The sequence below is a fragment of the Maniola jurtina genome, chromosome 18, assembly GCF_905333055.1.
Source record: "Maniola jurtina chromosome 18, ilManJurt1.1, whole genome shotgun sequence".
Classification (NCBI taxonomy): Eukaryota; Metazoa; Arthropoda; class Insecta; order Lepidoptera; family Nymphalidae; genus Maniola; species Maniola jurtina.
Window position 1 is genome coordinate 1,430,602 of NC_060046.1, and position 21,339 is coordinate 1,451,940.

The window sequence follows — 21,339 nt, forward strand, 5'->3', positions numbered from 1 at the left end:
CGAAGTAGGCATGATTTTCAGGTTCAGTCCTTCTTACCTCAAAAGGAAAAACTGATCCCTTATAGGATCACTTTGTTGACATGTCTGTCTGTCTATGCGTCTATCAAACCTATAGGGCACTTCCCATTGACCTAGAATCATGAAAGGCAGGTAAACGCAGCAAGTGCAAATTATTTTATCAAAGTTTGTCTTAATTTAAATAAAAGATAAAAATACACATCGATCTTTAACGTCATATCTTCTCCCTCATTTTCAGACTATTCTTGAACCAAATCTCTTACAGCTTAGCAAAGAAGAATTCAGCAGTATTTGCAATTCGTAAAATAAGGCAGTTAACAGATGTTCAAACTGCTAAAATAGTGTACTTTGCATATTTTCAAAGCTTGATGTCTTACGGAATTCTGTTGTGGGGTTCTGCTGCGGACTGGAAAACAATTTTTATACTCCAAAAAAGAGCTATTCGCGCCATTTATAAGATGAAGCCCAGAGATTCTCTAAGACATTTGTTTAAAGATATCGGCATTCTGACCATGCCTTCACTTTATATATTTGAGAACATTATGTACATTAGAAAACATCTGCCATCGTATAAGAAGAACTCTGACTCTCATCACTATAATACACGAAATAAACATAAGTTAAGTGGACACAAATACAGGTTATCTAAAACGACTAAATCATTTATGGGCAGTTCGATACGCTTCTACAACATGATTCCAAAGGATATAACCGATCTTTCTGACAGACAATTCAAAAGTAAAATAAAAGAAATTTTAATTAAAAAAAGTTATTATAAGATTAATGATTTTATAGATGATAAAAACGCATGGAAAATGTAGCCCTGCACAAGCTATTCAACGAGCTAAGCTAAAAATTATGTACCTACTTGTGTACCCGTAATATTAGTTTACTATTGTTACTATTGTTATTTTGATATTATTTAGATCCTACATATTTGGTAGACTTATTTTTTCAGTGTATTGTGACTTTCGTAAGTGCTTTTATAAGTCTGAAACGAAGAATAAATAAATACGAAATACAAAATACAAATACAAATTAGGTCAAGCGCAGCGAGCGGCAAATTATGTTTTAAAGTTTGTCCTAAATGAAATAAAAGAACAAAAATTTGTTTAATAATATTTTATTAATATCACTCATCCCACCCCCATAATCCATGACTCTCTCTAATAGTCTCTCTGTTATCTCTCCTCTGCCGCGTAACTGCACTCGCCTCCCCTTTCGCGATAGCGTGCTTCCGCGCCATCTTCTTTTCTCTTACTTCTAGATTCTTCTTGACCTGCTGCTTCACTACTTCTGGCGCGATCGTACTCGCGGATGTGTAAGACCTCATCGATCTTACGTCAGATAACGCTTTCTCTATCATGGCTAGTCTGTACTTCTGGGAATTTTTGTCTAGTTCTTCTATTCCTTCTGTGCTATTTGTTGTGTCTTCTGGGTTGTTCTGGGTATCTTCTGTATTGTTCTGTGTACTGTCTGCGGGTATTAGTGTAGGTATTTCCTCAGTGTCAATTTTGTCGTCTATAGATAGATTGGTAATATCGTTGGTTATGTTTTGTGTTGTTAGTTGGGTTTCGTCGTGATGTATGGATTTGGCAACCTACAAATTAAAAAAAGTTGTAAAAAAAGTGAGAGAGTAAACTGGAGAGTAGTTATTTTTATTTAGTTTACTGGCACCATAGATTTTACGTCTATATTTGTTAAACTATAGAGGTATAAACTAAACTGAAAAATTATTTAAAATTTATAAAAACCAGTCAAGTGCTAGTCGATCTCGCGCACGAAGGTTTCCGTACCATCTTACAAGATATATGTACTTAAAAAAAATCATGGCGGCCATTTTAAAATTCGTCATCTTGTTTTTTAGGGTTCCGTACCTGAAGGAATAGGGGACCCTATTATTAAGATTCCACTGTCTGTCCGTCTGACCATCTGTAGGCCTGTCAGCGGGCTGTATCTCGTGAACAGGCAGAAAGCTGAAATTTTCACTGTGCCGCTATAACAACAAAATAAAAAGTGTTATTTAGGCAATAGAAATACACACTCAGTGAAAATTTTAACTCTACCTATTATGCTTAACGAGATACGGCCTGCTGACAGACAAACAGACGGACGAACAGCAGAGGCTTAGCGACATGGTCTCGTTGGCACTTTTCGGATACGGAACCTTAAAAACTAGTAGGCTGACACTACTCGTAGCTATATACCTATATACTTATTATATATTTTGAGAATTTAATTGAAACAGACAATATTACGAAGGAACACGCTAGAATGAAGTAGATAACATTATTATCAGAACTAAACTAACCTGTTGTCTGAGCGTGGCTATTTCGTCTTCAGAGCATTTAGTTTTACCGTCTTCAATATCTCTGTCCTCGTCGCCGCTTGCTTCATCGTCGCTTACTTCCAAACATATACCCATTTCCTAGAAAACGATCATCATCTCAACCCTACAATCTATATATAAATCAAATCTATCCACTACTAAGCACAGATTGCTTCTCAGAATGAGAAGGTTTTAGACTTTAGATCAATCCACCACACTGGCCAAATACAGATAGATAAATATATAGATGGAAATCTTTATTTCACATGAAATAAGACAAAACAAAACAACTAAAAACCAATTGTATGCAAAGGCGGCCTTATTGCTCACAGCAATCTCCACCAGGCAACCTTTGGTGAAAGGAGAAACTAGATGTGTTGGATACAGAATGGCACACTTCACATATCTTTGAGAACATTGTGGAGGACTCTCAGGCATGCGTTTCCTCATGATGTTTTCTTTCACCGTTAAAGCAAGTGATTTTTTAATTGCTTAAAACGCACATAATTCAAATAACTCTCAAAGAACAAACTTTATAATGTACTAGCTGATACCCGCGACTTCATACGCGTGGATTTAGATTTTCAAAAAACCCATGGGAACTCTTTGATTTTCCATTGTTCCATTGCTGCATGATTAAAGGGTATACTAAATAACCAACAAACTAATAAACCAACAAAACACACATAGCAAGCAACAATACATTCATAACACGCGAAGTGATTTTATCTCATTCTCGCGCAAGCCAAATCTATCGATCTAAATGTTTGTATCTTTTTAGTATCCGTTTTTTGTTTAGTTGAGTTTCAAATCACAACGGTTCATACCTGCATCAACTCATCTTCAATGCCCTTTGTCCGTTGGTATCCGGAGCAAGCTACTTCTTCATCCAAACGGTCGTCCCTCTCGAGGTCACTGAACCGTGGGTACAGTGTGCTCTCGTAACCAAACCGCTTTTTGAAAAACTCGCGCACGCATTTTACATCACGATCAAAATACCTGCAAATTAGTATTAATTAATAATTAAAAACATGACTGCCCTGTTGAAAAATTACTACTAAACTAGTAAGTCTAAGATGGAAGTAAACTTTCTGATGCTACTTTATTTTTGAAGCTCAAGTTCCCTTCAAGTGAACACAGCGTAATTAAACCCATACCCCTTTGGTTTCTACATGGCATAGTACCGGAACGCCAAAACGCTTGGTGGCACGGCTTTTGCCGGTAGGGTGGTAACTAGTCACGGCCGAAGCCTCCCAACAGACGAATAATAATAATAGAAATAAGCACTCACAGTTCAGCATTGGGATGCTTGGTGGACACCATCTGAGGGAAGTCGATGATGACGGGATGTCCGTCCGCGTCCATCATGATGTTAAACTCGTTGAAGTCGCCATGGATGACGCCGCAGTTGCCGAGCCGCACCACCAAACCCATCAGCTCGTCATACAGACCCTCCACGTCTTCCACGGCTGACACGTGGGTCCTGCGAGACATTGCTGGTTAATATCCTTCTAAGGTACTAGGTAACCAACAAAAATCAATTCTTACAGGAGAAAGGCACTTGACTTAATGAATTGCTAATACTCAACTTTACTTGAAAAAAAGTTTTAAAAACTAATACTATTTATTTATTTATTTAATTAGAACGGACATTTCAGTCCAATATATAGTAGAACTATATAGTACTCACAATGGTCCACCAGACACCAGTTCCATAACCACACAATGTCTGTTGAAGTCTATAGGCTTTGGCACTGGGAATTCCCGCTCATACAACGCCTTCATGTACGCAAACTCCTTGGTGGCGGATATACGTGACAGGTATAGCCAGGAGGCGCGGTTGCGATGTGCATGGTAGTCGCGCTTGTCCTTGATATTACGGAAACACGTTCGACCCAACCTGTAGTCAATATTTATGTCATCCTTGAAAAAATATTGTATAGTTACGAAAAGTAAAGCAAAATACAGCAGTTTCGTTTTTATTTCAAAACCCCCAACAACACATATGAAGCAGCCAACATACATTCAAGGAACCAAAAGCTTAATATGCACAGCCTTTCACAACACATGCTGCATGAACAAACATGCAAGAAAAGCCATCCACCAAGTGAGCAATTCTATACCACATACATTCACCATCATTTAATTCCATCTCCAGCCCACATCTTTCAGACTGAGACAGTTTTTTAACCAAAGTTGACCACACTGGCTAAGGGCAGATTGGCAAACTTCACACACTTTTGAAAACATTATGAACTCTAAGATTTCCTTCACTTCACTCAGCAAAAAGCTTTTATCCCAGAAAATTCGCTTTTGACTGCAAGTTCAATCATTGATAGTGTGTGGTTTTTGCACGCAATTTGAATGTTGCACTGGTTTTATAATTATTACTTAGTGGACTGTATAATTGTTAGGAAATATGACGAAATCTCTTGCCCAAATAGATAGGAAAGTATTGCACTAACCTGATATCTTCTTTAGCATATGCTTCGTCCCTTCTAGTCACGCACGGCGCACTTGATTGGTAAGCACACACACACTCGAGATGTAGGCAGAGACTCCTTTGACTTGTTTAATCCTTTAGGAAACGTTCCATGTGGATCCTTGGGATTTGATAGGAACACAAAATACGATGTCCTACTTCGCTCGCACCCGCAAGGCAAGTGAGTTGTAGATTGGTGGCGCCACTGTCTTGCGCAGGCGCCGGACTTGTCATTTACCAAAGTAAATACAAGTTAGTACAACTTAATATAACTACCTATCCATATATAGGCAAAAGATCCGACATACCCCCCACCGAAATCAGTATGATGATTTCCCTTATGAGTGTAAGGTATGAGAAGTAGAGAAAATTCTCCATAGGTTTCGAAACTATGAATTGTTATGTGAGACATGTACTGTAGCTGTACATGTAAATATAGTGGACCTACCTACTAACTAATTAAGAAATATTAAACTAATCTAAAAACTATGAGCGAATCACGGATTCACTAATTAATTAGCATAAGGTAAAGGACAAATTTTATTTACAGGCCTTTTATAAAGCCCATTTTTTGTGCGAACAGTGACCACGCGAACAATGTTATCGACACCTGGATGAACTTCCACTATTCTGCCTAAGGGCCATTGTAAAGGTTTAGCAAGATCTGATTTGAGAAGAACCAGGTCTCCAACGTTAACGTTAGGTTTCGATGTGAACCATTTCTCTCTTTGTTGGAGTGTATGAACGTAGTCATCTGACCAACGCTTCCAAAAAGATTGAGTAATCTTTTGGATTGCTTGCCACCGAGACAGTCTGCTCAGAGGAACGTCCTCAACATCGTATTCCGGGACAGCTAATAGACTTTGTCCAATTAAAAAATGTCCTGCAGTAAGCACGTCAAACTCGTTCGGATTATTGGATAATGAGCACAACGGACGTGAATTCATCATAGCTTCTATTTTACAAAATATGGTGTTCAGCTCCTCGAAGGTGAGGATGCGAGTGCCAATTGTTCGGTACAAATGATGTTTAGCTGACTTTATACCAGCCTCCCAAAGTCCGCCCATGGCAGGGGAACTGGGTGCATTTGTTCGCCAATCAATGCTACGGGAAGCAAGACCGTCCAAGATGGTATTGCAATTGGCCTTATCACGAAAGAAATTGCCAACTTCCTTTAAATGCTTGGCTGCTGCAATTAGATTTCGGCCACAGTCAGAAAAAAGACACCTGCAGAGCCCTCTGCGACTGACGAGACGATCTACTGCAGCAAGGAAGCAGTCGCATGATAAATCTGTTAATACCTCCAAATGCACGGCTTTGGTGGCAAAACAAACAAAGAGGCACAAATAGGCCTTACAACTCTTAGCATTGCGGCGTTGACTTTCTTTAACAAAGAAAGGACCACCAATATCGCAACCGACGTTATCAAATACTTTCCCGGGTTTTAACCTAGAAGCGGGTAACGTACCCATCGCGGGTTGAACGATATTTGGATTAAATTTGAAACAATTAGCGCATTTTGAAAGCACAGAGCGGATAATGCTACGAGCATTTATAATCCAAAAGAATTTGCATAATATTCCTTGTAATGTACGAGGACCCGAGTGTAAATACACCTTGTGAAAATACTCAATTAATAAAAGAACAGTGTGACATTTTTTAGGAAGCAACAAGGGGTGCTTCGAATCATAGGGTAGATCAGATTGTGAGATTCTACCCCCCACCCTGAGGAAACCATGGGAGTCAACAAAGGGGGAAAGTTTACGTAGTGAAGCTACGTATCCCTTTTTATTTAAAATTTCAATCTCAGAACCAAAATGGTTCGACTGAATTACACGCACGATAGTGTCACGGCTTTGTTTTAATTCACAGGAATTCAATGGACCCGAAATTTTATCCAAACGATTTCTTGAATTAATTATGAATCGATGACACCAAGCCAAAACGCGTTGCAATCTATTAAAAGAAGAAAATTTGTTGAAAGTTTCTTCAAGGTCGTTTGTTAAAATGGTACCTTCACTTGAAGTTAATGCGAATGTATCTACATTTGATTTTAACTCGGGAATATTGTTTACATTTTTTACGAAAAAAGTACTGGAAGGCCAGTCACTAGGGTCCTGTAATAACCACTCCGGCCCGTGGAACCAAGTTTTCTCGACGGCGAGAAATTGACTGGGTAATGTACCACGCGAACATAAATCAGCAGCATTATTCTCGCTGTATACGTGATACCAACGATTTGGTGGAATTACATCGATAATCTCACTGACCCTATTTGATACAAAAGTCTTTAATTGATATGGCGGCGTTTGTAACCATGACAAAACGACACTGGAGTCGCTAAAGGCGACTATGGAAAAATTAAAATCAGTTAGGTTTTTGATTACGAATCGTAAAACCTTTGCTAGCAGCACGGCCGCCATTAATTCAAGTCTAGGAATTGATAAAATTGGTTTTAAAGGGGCAACTTTAGATTTGCTTGTCAGCAATCGAACCTTAACCCTTCCGCCCTCGTCTATACTGCGTAAATAGACGCAAACTGCATAGCCGCGCGATGACGCATCACAAAAGCCTATCACTTGCACGTCCGAAAAGTTAGGTATTAATAAGTGCCGCTCGATTCTCAAGTTCGCTAGGGTTGACAACTCACAAATAAATTTATTCCATTTTTCATAAATCTCAGCAGGTAGTGAATCGTCCCAACCGAGGCCCAATTTCCACAAGTCTTGCATGACGCATTTTGCAAGAAAAGTGCAAGGTGAGATAAATCCGATCGGGTCAAATATACTCGCGAGCAATGTCAGTACCGAGCGCTTCGTAGATTTAAAGTCAGTTAAATTATAATTAAATGAGAAGCAGTCAGCAGAGGGTAACCAAGTCAATCCTAAAACTTTTAATGAATTCGATAACGTATCGTCTTCAAAATTAATCTTTGAAATATTTTCTGCATTGAGTCTCAGAAGAAATTCCGGACAGTTACTGGCCCATTTTTTTAAATCAAAACCCCCACTTTTAAGGAGTGACATAAGTTCGTCTTGTAAAATACAGGCTTCGGTAATTGTTTGGCACGACCATAACAAATCTTCTACATAAAATCCCTGCGTAAGTATAGCAGACGCGCGACTTTGTGGGTTGTCTAGCGCGAGTTGATGCAGTGTGCGCACGGCAACGTACGGCGCACTACGGAGACCGTAGGTATTTGTTTTTAGTTCAAATATACGGACTGGCTCCGACGGAGCTTCACGCCAAAGAATATGCTGATAATTTCGCTCCGAAGGGTCAATAAGAACCGCGCGATACATTTTAGATACGTCAGCTGTAAAACAAATGTCATATAGCCTAAAATTTAAAACTATCTTTGATATGTCAGTATGTAATTTACGACCTGTCAAGAGAATGTCATTTAGGCTTACACCACTAGTCGTAGGGCTGGACCCGTTGTAGACGACCCTCAGGGGAGTAGAACTGCTAGAAGGACGCAAGACGCAGTGATGAGGAATAATATATTTGGAGGGTTCCGTACCCTTATATAATTCCATATGCCCTAATGATTCATATTCTCGCATGAAATCTACGTATGCGGTTCGCAACTCGGGTGAACGTTCTAATCTACGTTCTATCTGACAGAGACGTCTTAAGGCTATGTTATACGAATCTCCTAGTGGTTCGTGGTCAGGGTTGATTAAAATCGGAGAAACATAGCGGCCAGTTTCGTCACGATAATGTTTCTCTATATATATTTTTTCAGCGATCGCTTCAGACGGACTCATTGGGGTCTCGCACGGCGCAGACTCCACCTCCCAGAACGTCTTGAGAGTGTCATTGAGACGATCGTCTTCACTAGTGTACGACACAAGTGATGTTGTAAACGTTACAACATTATTACTAGAGCGTTGAATCGTCAAACTTCCCGAGATAACGTATCCAAACACGCTGTTGAGAGCGGTGGGAATATTGCGATCAAAAATGACCTTTGTTCCATCATAAACGTGAGGAAAAATGTCACCAGCTAAAATTATATCGATTGGTGATGATTTGTAAAACTGGGGATCAGCTAAGAATAAATTATTGTATTTTTTGACTATATTTTGCGGGATTTTAACAGTAGGCAAATCTGAAGTCAGTTTAGTTAATACTACAGCGTCAATATCAAAACTTGGCGTGTCATTGTGACGCGGCCTTACATTAAATGACGTCATGCCGTGATTTTTTACACTTTCACCTGCAAGACCGAAAATATTAAAAGAACATTTTCGCTGAGACAAACCTAAACGCTGCAAACATGCTAATGAAATAAAGTTCGATTGAGCGCCTGAGTCAATTAGCACCCGACAGGGTTGGTAAGAATTGTATTTATCCTTTACGCGTACAATTGCGGTGCCGAGTACAACTGCGGTGTGGCTACGCATAGAAGTCGCGTGATGATTCACTTGCGCTGTGTCACAGATCGAGGCGGACCGCGGCGGCACGGCAGTCGCGGCGCTCGCGTTCGAAACTGACGGAGTACCAAGTTCAATTCCGTTATCAATGTGCAGTAAAAAATGATGAGGCTTAGTACACACGGCACACAAGAACGTACTCTTGCACTCACTCTCTCCGTGATTTTTTAGGCAAGATTTACATAACTTTAAATTAGCAGCACGGCTGACTCGTTCAGCGCTGGTCAATTGACGAAATTGGCTGCAGCGGTAGATCATGTGATTTTGCCCACAGTGAACACAGATAACGCCCCTTGAATTAGAACTAGTATAAGAGAAATTTTTAATTGAACTTTGCTCAGCTTTAGATTTTTTGTCTTTGTTATTAAATTGTTTTTTATTCTGATTTTGATTTGTAGTATTATTAGAACATGAATATGTTAGCAACACTGGCTAAAATACTGTTTATTATCAGCAACACTGACCAAATTACTATTTTTATATAACTTTTGTGTAATGAAACAAGTGTAGCCACGTCAATACACCTTATTAAATATGTTATTATACCTTTGTCAATATACGTTTCATGACAAGACGTATATTGACAAAGGCAATTATTATTGTCCGGAAGTAGTTGGAGTTTTCTTCGAGAGTCGGGCCAGCCCGCTCAGTCAGTGTATTTTTGTACTCCAATCGAGAAAGTGTGAAGTGGAATATTGTCAAGTGTTAAGGTGTTAAAGTGGCAAATTGTAAAGACCAGTGGTAAAGTATAAGAAATACAGCATTAATTATGAGTAAGTTATGTTTCATTTCACTACTATTAATAATAATAAAATTAAAATCCTGAGATCACAAAATGTAGGTATCTGTTGGCGCGATCTGAGTTAGCGCCAACATTTCAGAAGTGGGTAGAATTAACGCAAAATCCACTAAGATATACAACATTTAAACTTTAAAATTTCTTTTTATCAAAATAAAATAAAATGAAACACACATTTTGTGATTATTTCATTTTGTGATACTAGTTACCAACAAATAAGAACCGTAAACTTGTCATTTATTTTTAAAATACCCATATTTTGTGAAATTGAAATTGATGCTAGTCACGTGACAAATAAAATACCGCATGCTATTCGTTTTTGTTTCAAGTTTTTCTTCAAGGCAAATCCTTGATATAATCGACTTCTTGTGGGTATTGCATAAACATTAAAATTAATTCTCATTAGTTTCTCTGAGTGACTTACTCGTACGTCCTCACGGTGATAGTCAAGGAGAATATAGTCGCGTAATGATCAGAAAAATATCAATATCTGTATTTATAATTCATAATTGAATAAAACTAATATGTTCCACATGCATAGAACCTCATATTTTTTCGAACTTTTACTGCCTCCCGTATCTGGTATGGCTTACAGCGAACCCTCCCGAACAAGATGGTGTCTACGTCTCAGTCCACCGAGATGGTGCGGCATCGCGGAAGGAGGCGAAACGCTCCAGGATCTCGGTGGCCACGCCAGCCGGCGCTCACGCAGCCGTTGCTCGGGCAGCCGCGCCAGCCGGCGCTCACGAAGCTGGCGCTCGGGCAGCCGGTGCCCACACAGCCGGTGCTCGCAGCCGGCGCTCATAGCCGCGCCAGCCGGTGCTCACGCAGTCGACGCTCAGGCAGGCGCGCCAGCCGGCGCCCGTGCAGCCGACGCCCACACAGGCGGTGCTTGCAGCCGCGCCAGCCGGCGCTCACGCAGCCGGCGCTCACGCAGCTGGCGCTCGGGCAGGCGCTCCAGTCAGCGCCCGTGCAGCCGGCGCCCACACAGGTGGTGCTTGCAGCCGCGCCAGCCGGCGCTCACGCAGCCGGCGCTCACGCAGCCGGCGCTCACGCAGCCGGCGCTCACGCGGCCGGCGCTCGGGCAGCCGCACCAGCCGGCGCCCTTGCAGCCGGCGCCAACACAGCCGGCGCTCGCAGCCGCTGCCGGCCGGCGCTCACGCAGTCGACGCTCGGGCAAGCCGTGCCAGCCGGCGCCCATGCAGCCGGTGCTCGCGCAGCAGCGACAGCCGGCGCCCACACAGCCAGCGCTCGGGTGGCCACGCTGGCTGGCGCTCACGCAGCCACTGCTCGGGCGGCCGCGCCAGCCGGCACTCACGCAGCCGGCAGTTGGGCAGCCGTGCCAGACGGTGCCCGTGCAGCCGGCGATCGCAAAAATGAGTATTTTCAAATATTTTTACGAAACTTTTAGATGCCTTGAAATCTAGGATACGCTCAAATACTCATCTAGTGGGTGAGAATGGCAAGCTAAATTGTTAACTGCGTTTCTTTCTGACGAAAATTACGATCGGATGCCATGATAACCGATGATAGCTAACCTTTCCCAATTTGGGGATTCGCTGGAGACATTCTACTAGGGTAAAATTGCTTTAATAAATATTTGTCATATGGATTATGACACAAACCGAAGTAAACCATTAAAAGCGCAGTCCTCAGTTAAAACTATAAATATGCAATCCAAACAGGGCCTGAAGAGCTCTCGTAGTTGTAACTATAAGCTCGAGGGTCACAAACAGACGGCTCGAGGGGCTTGACAGAGCCTTAGTCCAATTTAAAAAAAAAAAAAAAAAAAAAAAAAACAAATGTGTCACGAACTTTGTGTGAGTGATTATAATATGTTACAAGTATTATTTCAATTCTATTAAGTGTTAACATTTATGAAAATCATAAAGTATGAATAACAATTAGTAAATAATCATAAAGTATGACTGACAATTAGTAAGGAACAAGAAGTAAATAAATGAAAATAAAATATGACTTATAAATAAACGTTATAGGAGCGGTCATATCGTTAATCAATCTTAAAAGAACTTAAGTATAAAGAAAAGTGCATACATACAAAATCACTATCGTATTATACCCGGTCAGTCAAAGAAAAAAATAACGGTTATGATAGTTTCAATAATTAATAATCACTTATCGTTTTTTTTTTATATTAACATCATAAGGCTGTCAGAATAAATCAAATTTCGTTCAAGGCCTTCATTGATTTTGGCAGCGAATGTTGCATAATTAGATATTACGATTTAAATAAAATCCGTAGTAACTAATATACTGACAAAGATTTGAGAATACTGTGGTACACACAGTAAAATAGTTATATTTGTACCCGTCCAGTGTCGCGTAACACACACAAAAGCATACATATAGCACACGTAAACATTGAAGTTACAACTACTAAGGACGCCCACATATTATGTAAGCAAAACCAGTTTAGTCAATGCGCATCACGTTGCGTTGGTTAAGTTAGAAAGAATTCTTAATAATTAGAGCAATGAGGATAATATTAATCACTCTATGGATTTAAGGTATCGTCATTCGGGCTAACACGCTTTGCAATTGTGGTGTAACAGGTAGGCCCACGATTAGAGGTTATGAGTTCAAATCTCTCTTGTACATTGTCTTTGATGTTTTGTTATTTGTAGTTTAAAAAACAAAAATGCTAATATCAGCATCGATAAAATGTCTCAAAAAAAAAAACCAATAGAACAGCTGTTAACAAATTAATAGAAAGGGAGTTAGCTTCCGTAATGGAATTGAGATCCCTGTTCTTTTCAGTAAAGCTAATAAAAGTGCCATATGTTACAAGTTAATCGAACAGTTACAGTTATAGACATATTTCTTTCTTTTGTACTTTTTATTATTTGAATAATTACATAGGTCTAAAGACCTAAAAACAAAATCAATTCTTATACATATTAAACTTATTATAAACTAAAAGTAAGAAGATAAAAAAAAGGGGTGTCCGTACTCTTCGATAATATTTATAAATAATTGCTTATGCAGTTTTGCAATACATATGAGTTTTATTGAAATGGATGAGCTTTACATTTTATTAACAATATTAACTAAATGAGCCATTGGTGTTATGAATTAACATGATTAAATGAATGAATTAATGAATTAAATAAATAAAATCTCTATTGTTTCTAATGTTACACCTAAAAATTAGTTTGAGCTTCTGATGACCAAACTAAGCATTATTTAACACTGGTGCACTATCTATAACTAGAATTAAAAAAAAAATTAAATAATGTAAATGTAGGCTTAACCTTTTTATAACTCTAGTTTTTATTTTTTTTAATCTTAAAATAAATTGATCTTTTTTTTGTCAGCCCTAGCACAGACTACGATCTATTTGCAAATCTTCAAACACCAGTCTCAGTTTTAATTATCTAGTGCTTTGGTCTACAACAATTAGTGTAAAATGTTATTTTTAATTAAGTCTTTAATTAAATAAATAAATAAAAATAAAATAAATAAATAAACCCGTGTTATAGGTAACAGTGCTCTCGCCTTACAGGCTAGAACTAGAACAATACAGAAATTACACAGATAATTTAATTCAAGATTGGGTGACGTTAGACTGTGTACATTTTAATACACATATCTACATATATACAAACTATACTATATCACTTTTCTGGGGAGCCCCTCTCTCTGTTAGTATGAGATATGAGGATCTCTAATCTCATTAATAATAATTGTGAAATATTTCTGGCTGGACAGTCACTAAAGTGGAACCATTGTATAACCGTTATACAGTTGCACCGTTCACCCTTGCAGACAAATATAAAAGTTTACTTTATGGCAAAACATAACTAATCTTCCTTCATAATATAATTAAGGTTAATTAAATAAATACATATAATACAAAATACAAAAATATTTATTTCAGTAAAAAACAAGTTTAAATATATTTTAAATATAACATAGAAATTGGAACCGTCCCAGTAAGTAACTGGTATTAAACTAGTACTTATGGCGGGCGACCCCGCTCTTCCATAACATATTCTGTTACAATTGAAATAAATAAGTAGTTTCTAATAGTAATAAATTATATAGAATAATATAATATAGAATCTCTTTAATTTTCAATCTATATTTTAAAAATTTGGGTATACTTCTCGTATGATACTTACCAATATCATTAAGTGTAGTGTGACCTCACTAATAGGTAGGTTTTGTCCAAACAAAACAAATATACTTGCAACATCGTTAGATTTTTCATAGTTGTGAGACTTGTTTACGTAGAAGAGACACAAAATCACGGGATACAAAATTATGTCGTAATTTCACGGAATTGCGTCTTAAGTAGGTGCGATATAATGGTAGTTAAATAGTTTTTTGTAATGATTTTGAATTGTCAAAATAATATAAAATTATAAATTTATCTGATGAAGGTAGTTAGATAAAATCGATATTTGGCTTATTCGATCTCATACAATCTATTACTAGGAGGCCAACAATATTGAACTTTCATAAACATGGGTGTTTTGAAGGTTTTGGTTTAGTCTCCATCTGAGATTCGGAGCGATATCGCATATTTTCGGTATTTGTATTGTGAACTGGATAATCAAATGTTGTGATAGCAATCACCCTCTAATTAAATTATTAATTTTGCCATTAAATTTTTAAATTAAAACTCTTGAATAAACTCTTCGCATTGAACCTGTGTTTACGTAGGTTTTGGGAGGACATTTCGATAATTCAACAGTATTTAGATAATACCTGCTTTTCTGAGTGACGCTTATAATAGGTTAATATTATTGGTTGAGGGCAGCTCACTTCTTATGCTGAATGCGTGAGATGAGTATATAATACTTTTACGTATAAGTTTCACCTATATGTGCGTGTTAAGGAATTTACAGTTATATCTGGTTTCTGGTTTAAGACTTTTATTAGTTTCATAAAGGAATTTCCACTTAAATGAAACTTACAGGCTATGTTACAGAGTTCAAAATTACATTTTAGAGCGCACAATTATTATAGAATAGATATGTTAGTAGACAATTAAGATATGTTATTTCAATTTCAAACTTCTAATACATAATATTATAATATTACACTAGTGGGTAGATTTATACTTTAATTCTTAAAGTACCATCGCAACAAAAAACATACAAACGCGCGAGGTCCAATAGTCAGCGCGAGCCACGGCTGAGCTGACTGAGCTGATATATATCGTTGGTAATATCACACATTCACACGTGAATGCGTGTTGGTATGCCTTGCAAACTTTTGTTGTTTGTACATCCTTATCCCAATAATATAAAACACAAGAAAAAAAGTGTTACTATATATGCCCGTTACAGACTTTGAAACCATCCAACCAATGAGCCTGAAATCAGTGTCATTAGAAAGTTAATGATGCGAAGATTGTCGTAGACTACTAAACCAATGCGTAAGGCACATTTCTTCTAGCATAGTACCATACGCCAGGTTATACGCTGGTGTGTTGTAAAAGCACTGCGTTTGTAATAAAGTTGACGAAGCAAAAGTAGGACTGTTCAAAGTGTTGCACATTACAATCGTATACCAGTCATGGTAGGACAGTCCTCAACGGAACAGTCTCATATTGTTATTTAGGATATATGATAGATTGCATATGTCGCAGGGCAGTAGTAGTAGGAAGCTATTTTCAATAGACCACATGAACACTGCTTAATGTCTTCCAGTGAATCCTCAGAAAGGGACCCGTAATTGGCTAAACATCTAATTGAAATAAATATCACAACAGTTGATGAATTGACAATTAAAACGTAATCGTTTCATTCGAATCGGATAGTAATTGCACACAAAAGATAGTTCACAATAATATAAAATGCTAAGTAACTAATGGATATGATTATAGGTTGATGGACAACCCTGGTCCTAAATGAATACATATAGTTCAAAGTTAATGGACAACCCTGGTCCTAAATGAAAATAAAAGGGTCATTCAAAAATATTTTCGTGTTGGAAATAAATGACAATAACATTAAAGTTTTGTTAAATTTAATAAATGTAACACCAAATGAAAGAGTAGGAACTAGATTTTTATCAATGGAAAACAACCATTTTTAAATGGCAATCACTAACTTTAAATTCGCTTAATCTGGAGCTAAATTTCAATCATCAAAATTAACTTTGCAGTAACGGATCGTAGATATCTTTCTAGATAGCTTCATAAGAAAAAGTCAGTGAGGATTAAACCTGGACTCCTCGGTGGCCAATTAACGTCGTCTCGATTACGCTCTTACTGTAGAATTCGAGTCAGTTGACAGGGTTATTGGGATTTATTTCCTGTACGGCAACAGCTTTATAAGAACGCAAGTGTAATGCCTTTAATAATCGGCAGAACTGTGATTTATTCAAATTTAGAGTTTTTGGGACCAAACGCATTATAGTCTTATATTAGCTGAGACAGATGGACATATAGTAGACGGTTTTCCCCGTTCTTGAAGTTCTTATGCAACCCGGTTTTTTGACCGGCATTGTGTTCCCAGTCCCCTCTTGTGGACCCAATTGAATTTGCACTTAGAACATTATTTTTACCAACATTAAATTAAAATATTTTATTGAGACGCCCAGTAAAGATATATATATTTAAATCCTGATCCTTGTAAAAAGAAAAAACCTGTAGACCTTTCCTCACCCTCTGTTACCTGCGTATGACAGACTACAGACAAAACAGAAACGAAAATATTTCTGAATCACCCTTTAAGGGACAGCCCTGGTCCTAGAATAAAATATGCTGGGACAACCCTGGTCCAATATTTATTTTAAGGACCACCATGGTCTGTGACAATGTTTATAGTTAAAATAAAATTTGTTAATTTGAAATTATTAGAGGCCTGGTGGCATACGAACAACGTTGGTCTTAGCATTTAACATTGGACAACCTGGTCCAATATTTATTTCAAGGACAACCATGGTCCATGATTACGTAAATACTTAAAATAGAATTTGTTTATTTAAATTATTAATTATATTTATAGAAAGTTAGAAATTATTAGTGATACAATAACGTAAATCTGCCATGTTTTGTTGCTTGTCGCTCGAGGTCGACGACCCAATTTGGATGGCCGACTGTTAGCAACACTGGCTAAAATACTGTTTATTATCAGCAACACTGACCAAATTACTATTTTTATATAACTTTTGTGTAATGAAACAAGTGTAGCCACGTCAATACACCTTATTAAATATGTTATTATACCTTTGTCAATATACGTTTCATGACAAGACGTATATTGACAAAGGCAATTATTATTGTCCGGAAGTAGTTGGAGTTTTCTTCGAGAGTCGGGCCAGCCCGCTCAGTCAGTGTATTTTTGTACTCCAATCGAGAAAGTGTGAAGTGGAATATTGTCAAGTGTTAAGGTGTTAAAGTGGCAAATTGTAAAGACCAGTGGTAAAGTATAAGAAATACAGCATTAATTATGAGTAAGTTATGTTTCATTTCACTACTATTAATAATAATAAAATTAAAATCCTGAGATCACAAAATGTAGGTATCTGTTGGCGCGATCTGAGTTAGCGCCAACAAATATGACGCAGAATGATCTAACACTTTGATATGGTTATGGATAAACGACATCAACTCTGTGAAACCAGGAATGGTACTTTGATCGGTATGTTGTTCAAACGACTTTCGACTTTGTGGGTCTAGGGCCCTTAGTGCAATATGACACAGTATATAGCTTTCTAAATTATCAATTTTTAGAGCTTGAATAGCCTTGTACGAGTGTTCAAAATTTTCGATAAAAGTGTTTAAGTGTACAGATGTCTCTTTCGTTAAAGGCGTAAAATTTAACATTTTGTCTAAATATCTGCCGACTAACATTCTTTTATCCTGGTATTTATCCAGTAAGCTTTGCCACACTACATCGTAATTGTCCGCAGAAATCGGAACGCTTTTGACGATATTTAATGCAGGACCTGTCGTACATGATATTAGATAGTGAAATTTATCTATTTTCGTAACACTCGTTTGATTATGAACCAAAGAACAGAATGTCTCATAAAAAGTCGTAAAGTTTTCGATTTGACCGTCAAAAGTAAATAACTCCAACTTGGGAAGACGTGGCCTTTGGTCAGTTGAAGGAGTTAGTTCCTTATTACTAGGGTAATTAGGTTCATATTTGGCTGCAACTAACTTCGTTCTATAATATAAATCTTCAAAGTTTTTTAAATCCTGGCTATGGAATGATGATGTCTGGTCAATTTCAAGTTCCTTTTCAAAAATATTATAAATTATTTTCTCAAATGTTGACCTTAAAGTGTCAATTTCTTTAACCCGCAGTAAAAATAAATCCCTAGTTTCATCATCGCTAACCTTTTTGGACAAATCAAAAATGGTTTGTATTTGTTCAAAACATCGTTCTTTTCGTTTTATTAAAACAGTCAACGCAATAGGTACGTCTGATTTAGTATCTTCCTTTGGAGGCATGATTTTCAATCTACCTACAACCTTCAATAAAATGAAATGAACAAAATATTATTTTCTATGAATTATACGTAAAAGGATGTAAAATATCTAAAATATATATACTTGAACGTCAAGAAATATGTAATAAACGTTATTACAATTAGATATTTTCTAAATAACTAGCACATTTAAATATTTTACGCAATAACTGCCGCATGGTCACTGTTACCTATTCACAGGTTATTGTACGTAAGCTATTTTTAGACAGCGATAGTTTTTAGATTAAAGGCACCACATCGTTCTAAAGGTATCCAAATTGTAAGAAACCTATAGATGGCACCAGAATTGTATAAATCTGATGGAATATGCCATAAATTATGGCGAAACTCGGCTCGAATGGACCAAAAAATTGTGTGGTTTTTGCACGCAATTTGAATGTTGCACTGGTTGTTATAATTATTACTTAGTGGACTGTATAATTGTTAGGAAATATGACGAAATCTCTTGCCCAAATAGATAGGAAAGTATTGCACTAACCTGATATCTTCTTTAGCATATGCTTCGTCCCTTCTAGTCACGCACGGCGCACTTGATTGGTAAGCACACACACACTCGAGATGTAGGCAGAGACTCCTTTGACTTGTTTAATCCTTTAGGAAACGTTCCATGTGGATCCTTGGGATTTGATAGGAACACAAAATACGATGTCCTACTTCGCTCGCACCCGCAAGGCAAGTGAGTTGTAGATTGGTGGCGCCACTGTCTTGCGCAGGCGCCGGACTTGTCATTTACCAAAGTAAATACAAGTTAGTACAACTTAATATAACTACCTATCCATATATAGGCAAAAGATCCGACAGATAGTAACATGGAAAGAACAAACTGAGAATAAAATGATAACACAAGTGAAAAACCTAGCCCCAAGAAGATTTTGAAGTGCTGGGCACATAACGTCGCTTACATATATCTCTGCACAGCTCATCTTTTAAGCAGTCTAAGGAAAAACACACTATACAATGCCAGTGTTCTTACCTGTGCAGTTTCAAACATAGAGGATTCTTATCTTCATCAGCAACAGTGTATATGTTGGACTCCTTGCCCACTCCAATCTGATTGCCGAAAGAAGCAATAACCTTCCGGTTAGTCAGTGCTTTGAGTGCCAGATAGTCATAGCCTGCATTCGTGAGGCGGTAGCCATCATCTGTAAACAAAACAAATATTAACTCACACAATATATTATATAGAAATAATTTTTTTATAGTTCCCTATATCTAGAGAAAAAAAGGAACCCTTATAGGATTACTTGAGTGTCTGTCTGTCAGTCTTGTCTGTTAAGACCTATAGGGTACTTCCCATTGACCTAGAATCATGTTTGGCAAGTAGGTCTAATTTATGCAATGATAAAGGTTACTAGCTTCAACTCTCTTTGCCTGCATGTTTGTGTCTTGAAAGAAGTCTTGTTTTGAAAATTCGACTGCAAGGCGGTAAAATAAGGGTTTGAAATTTATGTCGTCCACGCGGACGAAGTCGCGGGCACAAGCTAGTTCTTAACAAATATGAAATCACAAAACAAAGTAAAGAAGTGCTTACATTGTTTCCCTCTTTCGTAAGTGAGCAGTCTATGTTTGCACAATTCTTTCATCAGTTTATGCACACCTCCGTGCCGCAGATTAGCTATAGAGGCTACTAACGACCCCGGGACAAGCTCATGGTTCTTCATACCCATTTCAACCTGAAAACGACACAATCAAACCAATGAACATCCAATGAAATATCATTCGAAAGTGAATTCAAAATAGAGGTTATACAAATGAATACTTACGGCAGTTAATACACGGAAATCTTCAGGTGTTAAATAGCGCAGCATTGCTACGTCTAGCTTACCCATCTTAATTCTTATAAAAGTTTTAATAAATAAAATTCAAAATCAAAATAAATACAAACGTGGTAAAGTGGTCTGTGGTTAACGTGAATGTGACTTTGACAACGGCGTTGACATTATTGTTTTTTTTTTTTTTCTCTCGTCTGGCTTTACACTGATTAGCCAATGTCAAGTGTGTAGTTATTTACAAGTTAGGACTATATGTATAAGTATGGACTTCGTCTGTGCTGGCGCCCACCGACATACACGCGGCGCCCCTTTAGAGCGCTTCTCAGTCAGTTCCTCGGTCAGTTCCACCACCAATAAACACCAGCGGGACACAAAAACCGGCCACTTCTAACAAAAAAACACTCCAAAAAGTCACAACACGCGCGCCAACAAACGCCACCACAGACAAAGTCCACATTATTGATTATATGTTGAAATTGAAATGTCATGAGTGTCAAAATGATACGTCATACCTACAGACTAAATATCTTATTCTGTTCTGAGAACTGTTATTATTTTGAGTAAAATCGGAATGTGTAAGGACTACTTAACGAATGAAATAATGTTCCTCTTTTTAACCGACTTCCAAAAAAGGAGGAGGTTCTCAATTCGTCGGAATCTTTTTTTTTTATGTATGTTCCCCGATTACTCAAAGACTTTACTTACTTACTTTACTTTTTTTTTGTTTGAAAGGGCATACTGTGCAGGTGGTCCCATATAAATTTGGTGAAGATCTGATGAATATCTTCGGAGATGCAGAACAGAATTCCTGAATGGATAACAGCAAATTGCTCGCGATCAGTGTAATAGCTTAGTTAACAGTAGGGTTTTAACTGGGCATTGCATATTATAGTACAGTGGGGGCCACTAAAAATTGTGAAATAAAAAATTTTCAAAAGAAAAATAAAACCGACTTCAAGGCAGGCACATTACAAGTGTAGCTAAACAAAAGTTATTTTTTACTTTTTTTTGCGCAACGGATCAGCCTG

The 21,339-nt window shown here is 37.7% G+C and overlaps 1 protein-coding gene across 2 annotated transcripts; it reads right to left on the reverse strand.

Moving 5' to 3' along the window:
* Positions 1 to 1,126: 1,126 nt before the first annotated feature.
* LOC123874505 (serine/threonine-protein kinase RIO2) lies at positions 1,127 to 20,459 on the reverse strand. 2 transcript variants are annotated; one of them, XM_045919903.1, is made up of 9 exons: positions 20,303 to 20,459; positions 20,071 to 20,212; positions 19,513 to 19,681; positions 4,038 to 4,247; positions 3,639 to 3,830; positions 3,175 to 3,346; positions 2,330 to 2,446; positions 1,529 to 1,618; positions 1,127 to 1,495 (listed from the first exon to the last, which is right to left on the reverse strand). In XM_045919903.1, exons 1-9 carry the CDS (start codon positions 20,366 to 20,368, stop codon positions 1,151 to 1,153), a joined length of 1,503 nt encoding a protein of 500 aa, XP_045775859.1. In that variant the 5' UTR covers positions 20,369 to 20,459; the 3' UTR covers positions 1,127 to 1,150. The 2 variants fall into 2 exon arrangements, with proteins under 2 accessions (XP_045775859.1, XP_045775858.1); XM_045919902.1 differs by having other exon boundaries at positions 1,127 to 1,618.
* Between the last annotated feature and the right edge of the window lie 880 nt (positions 20,460 to 21,339).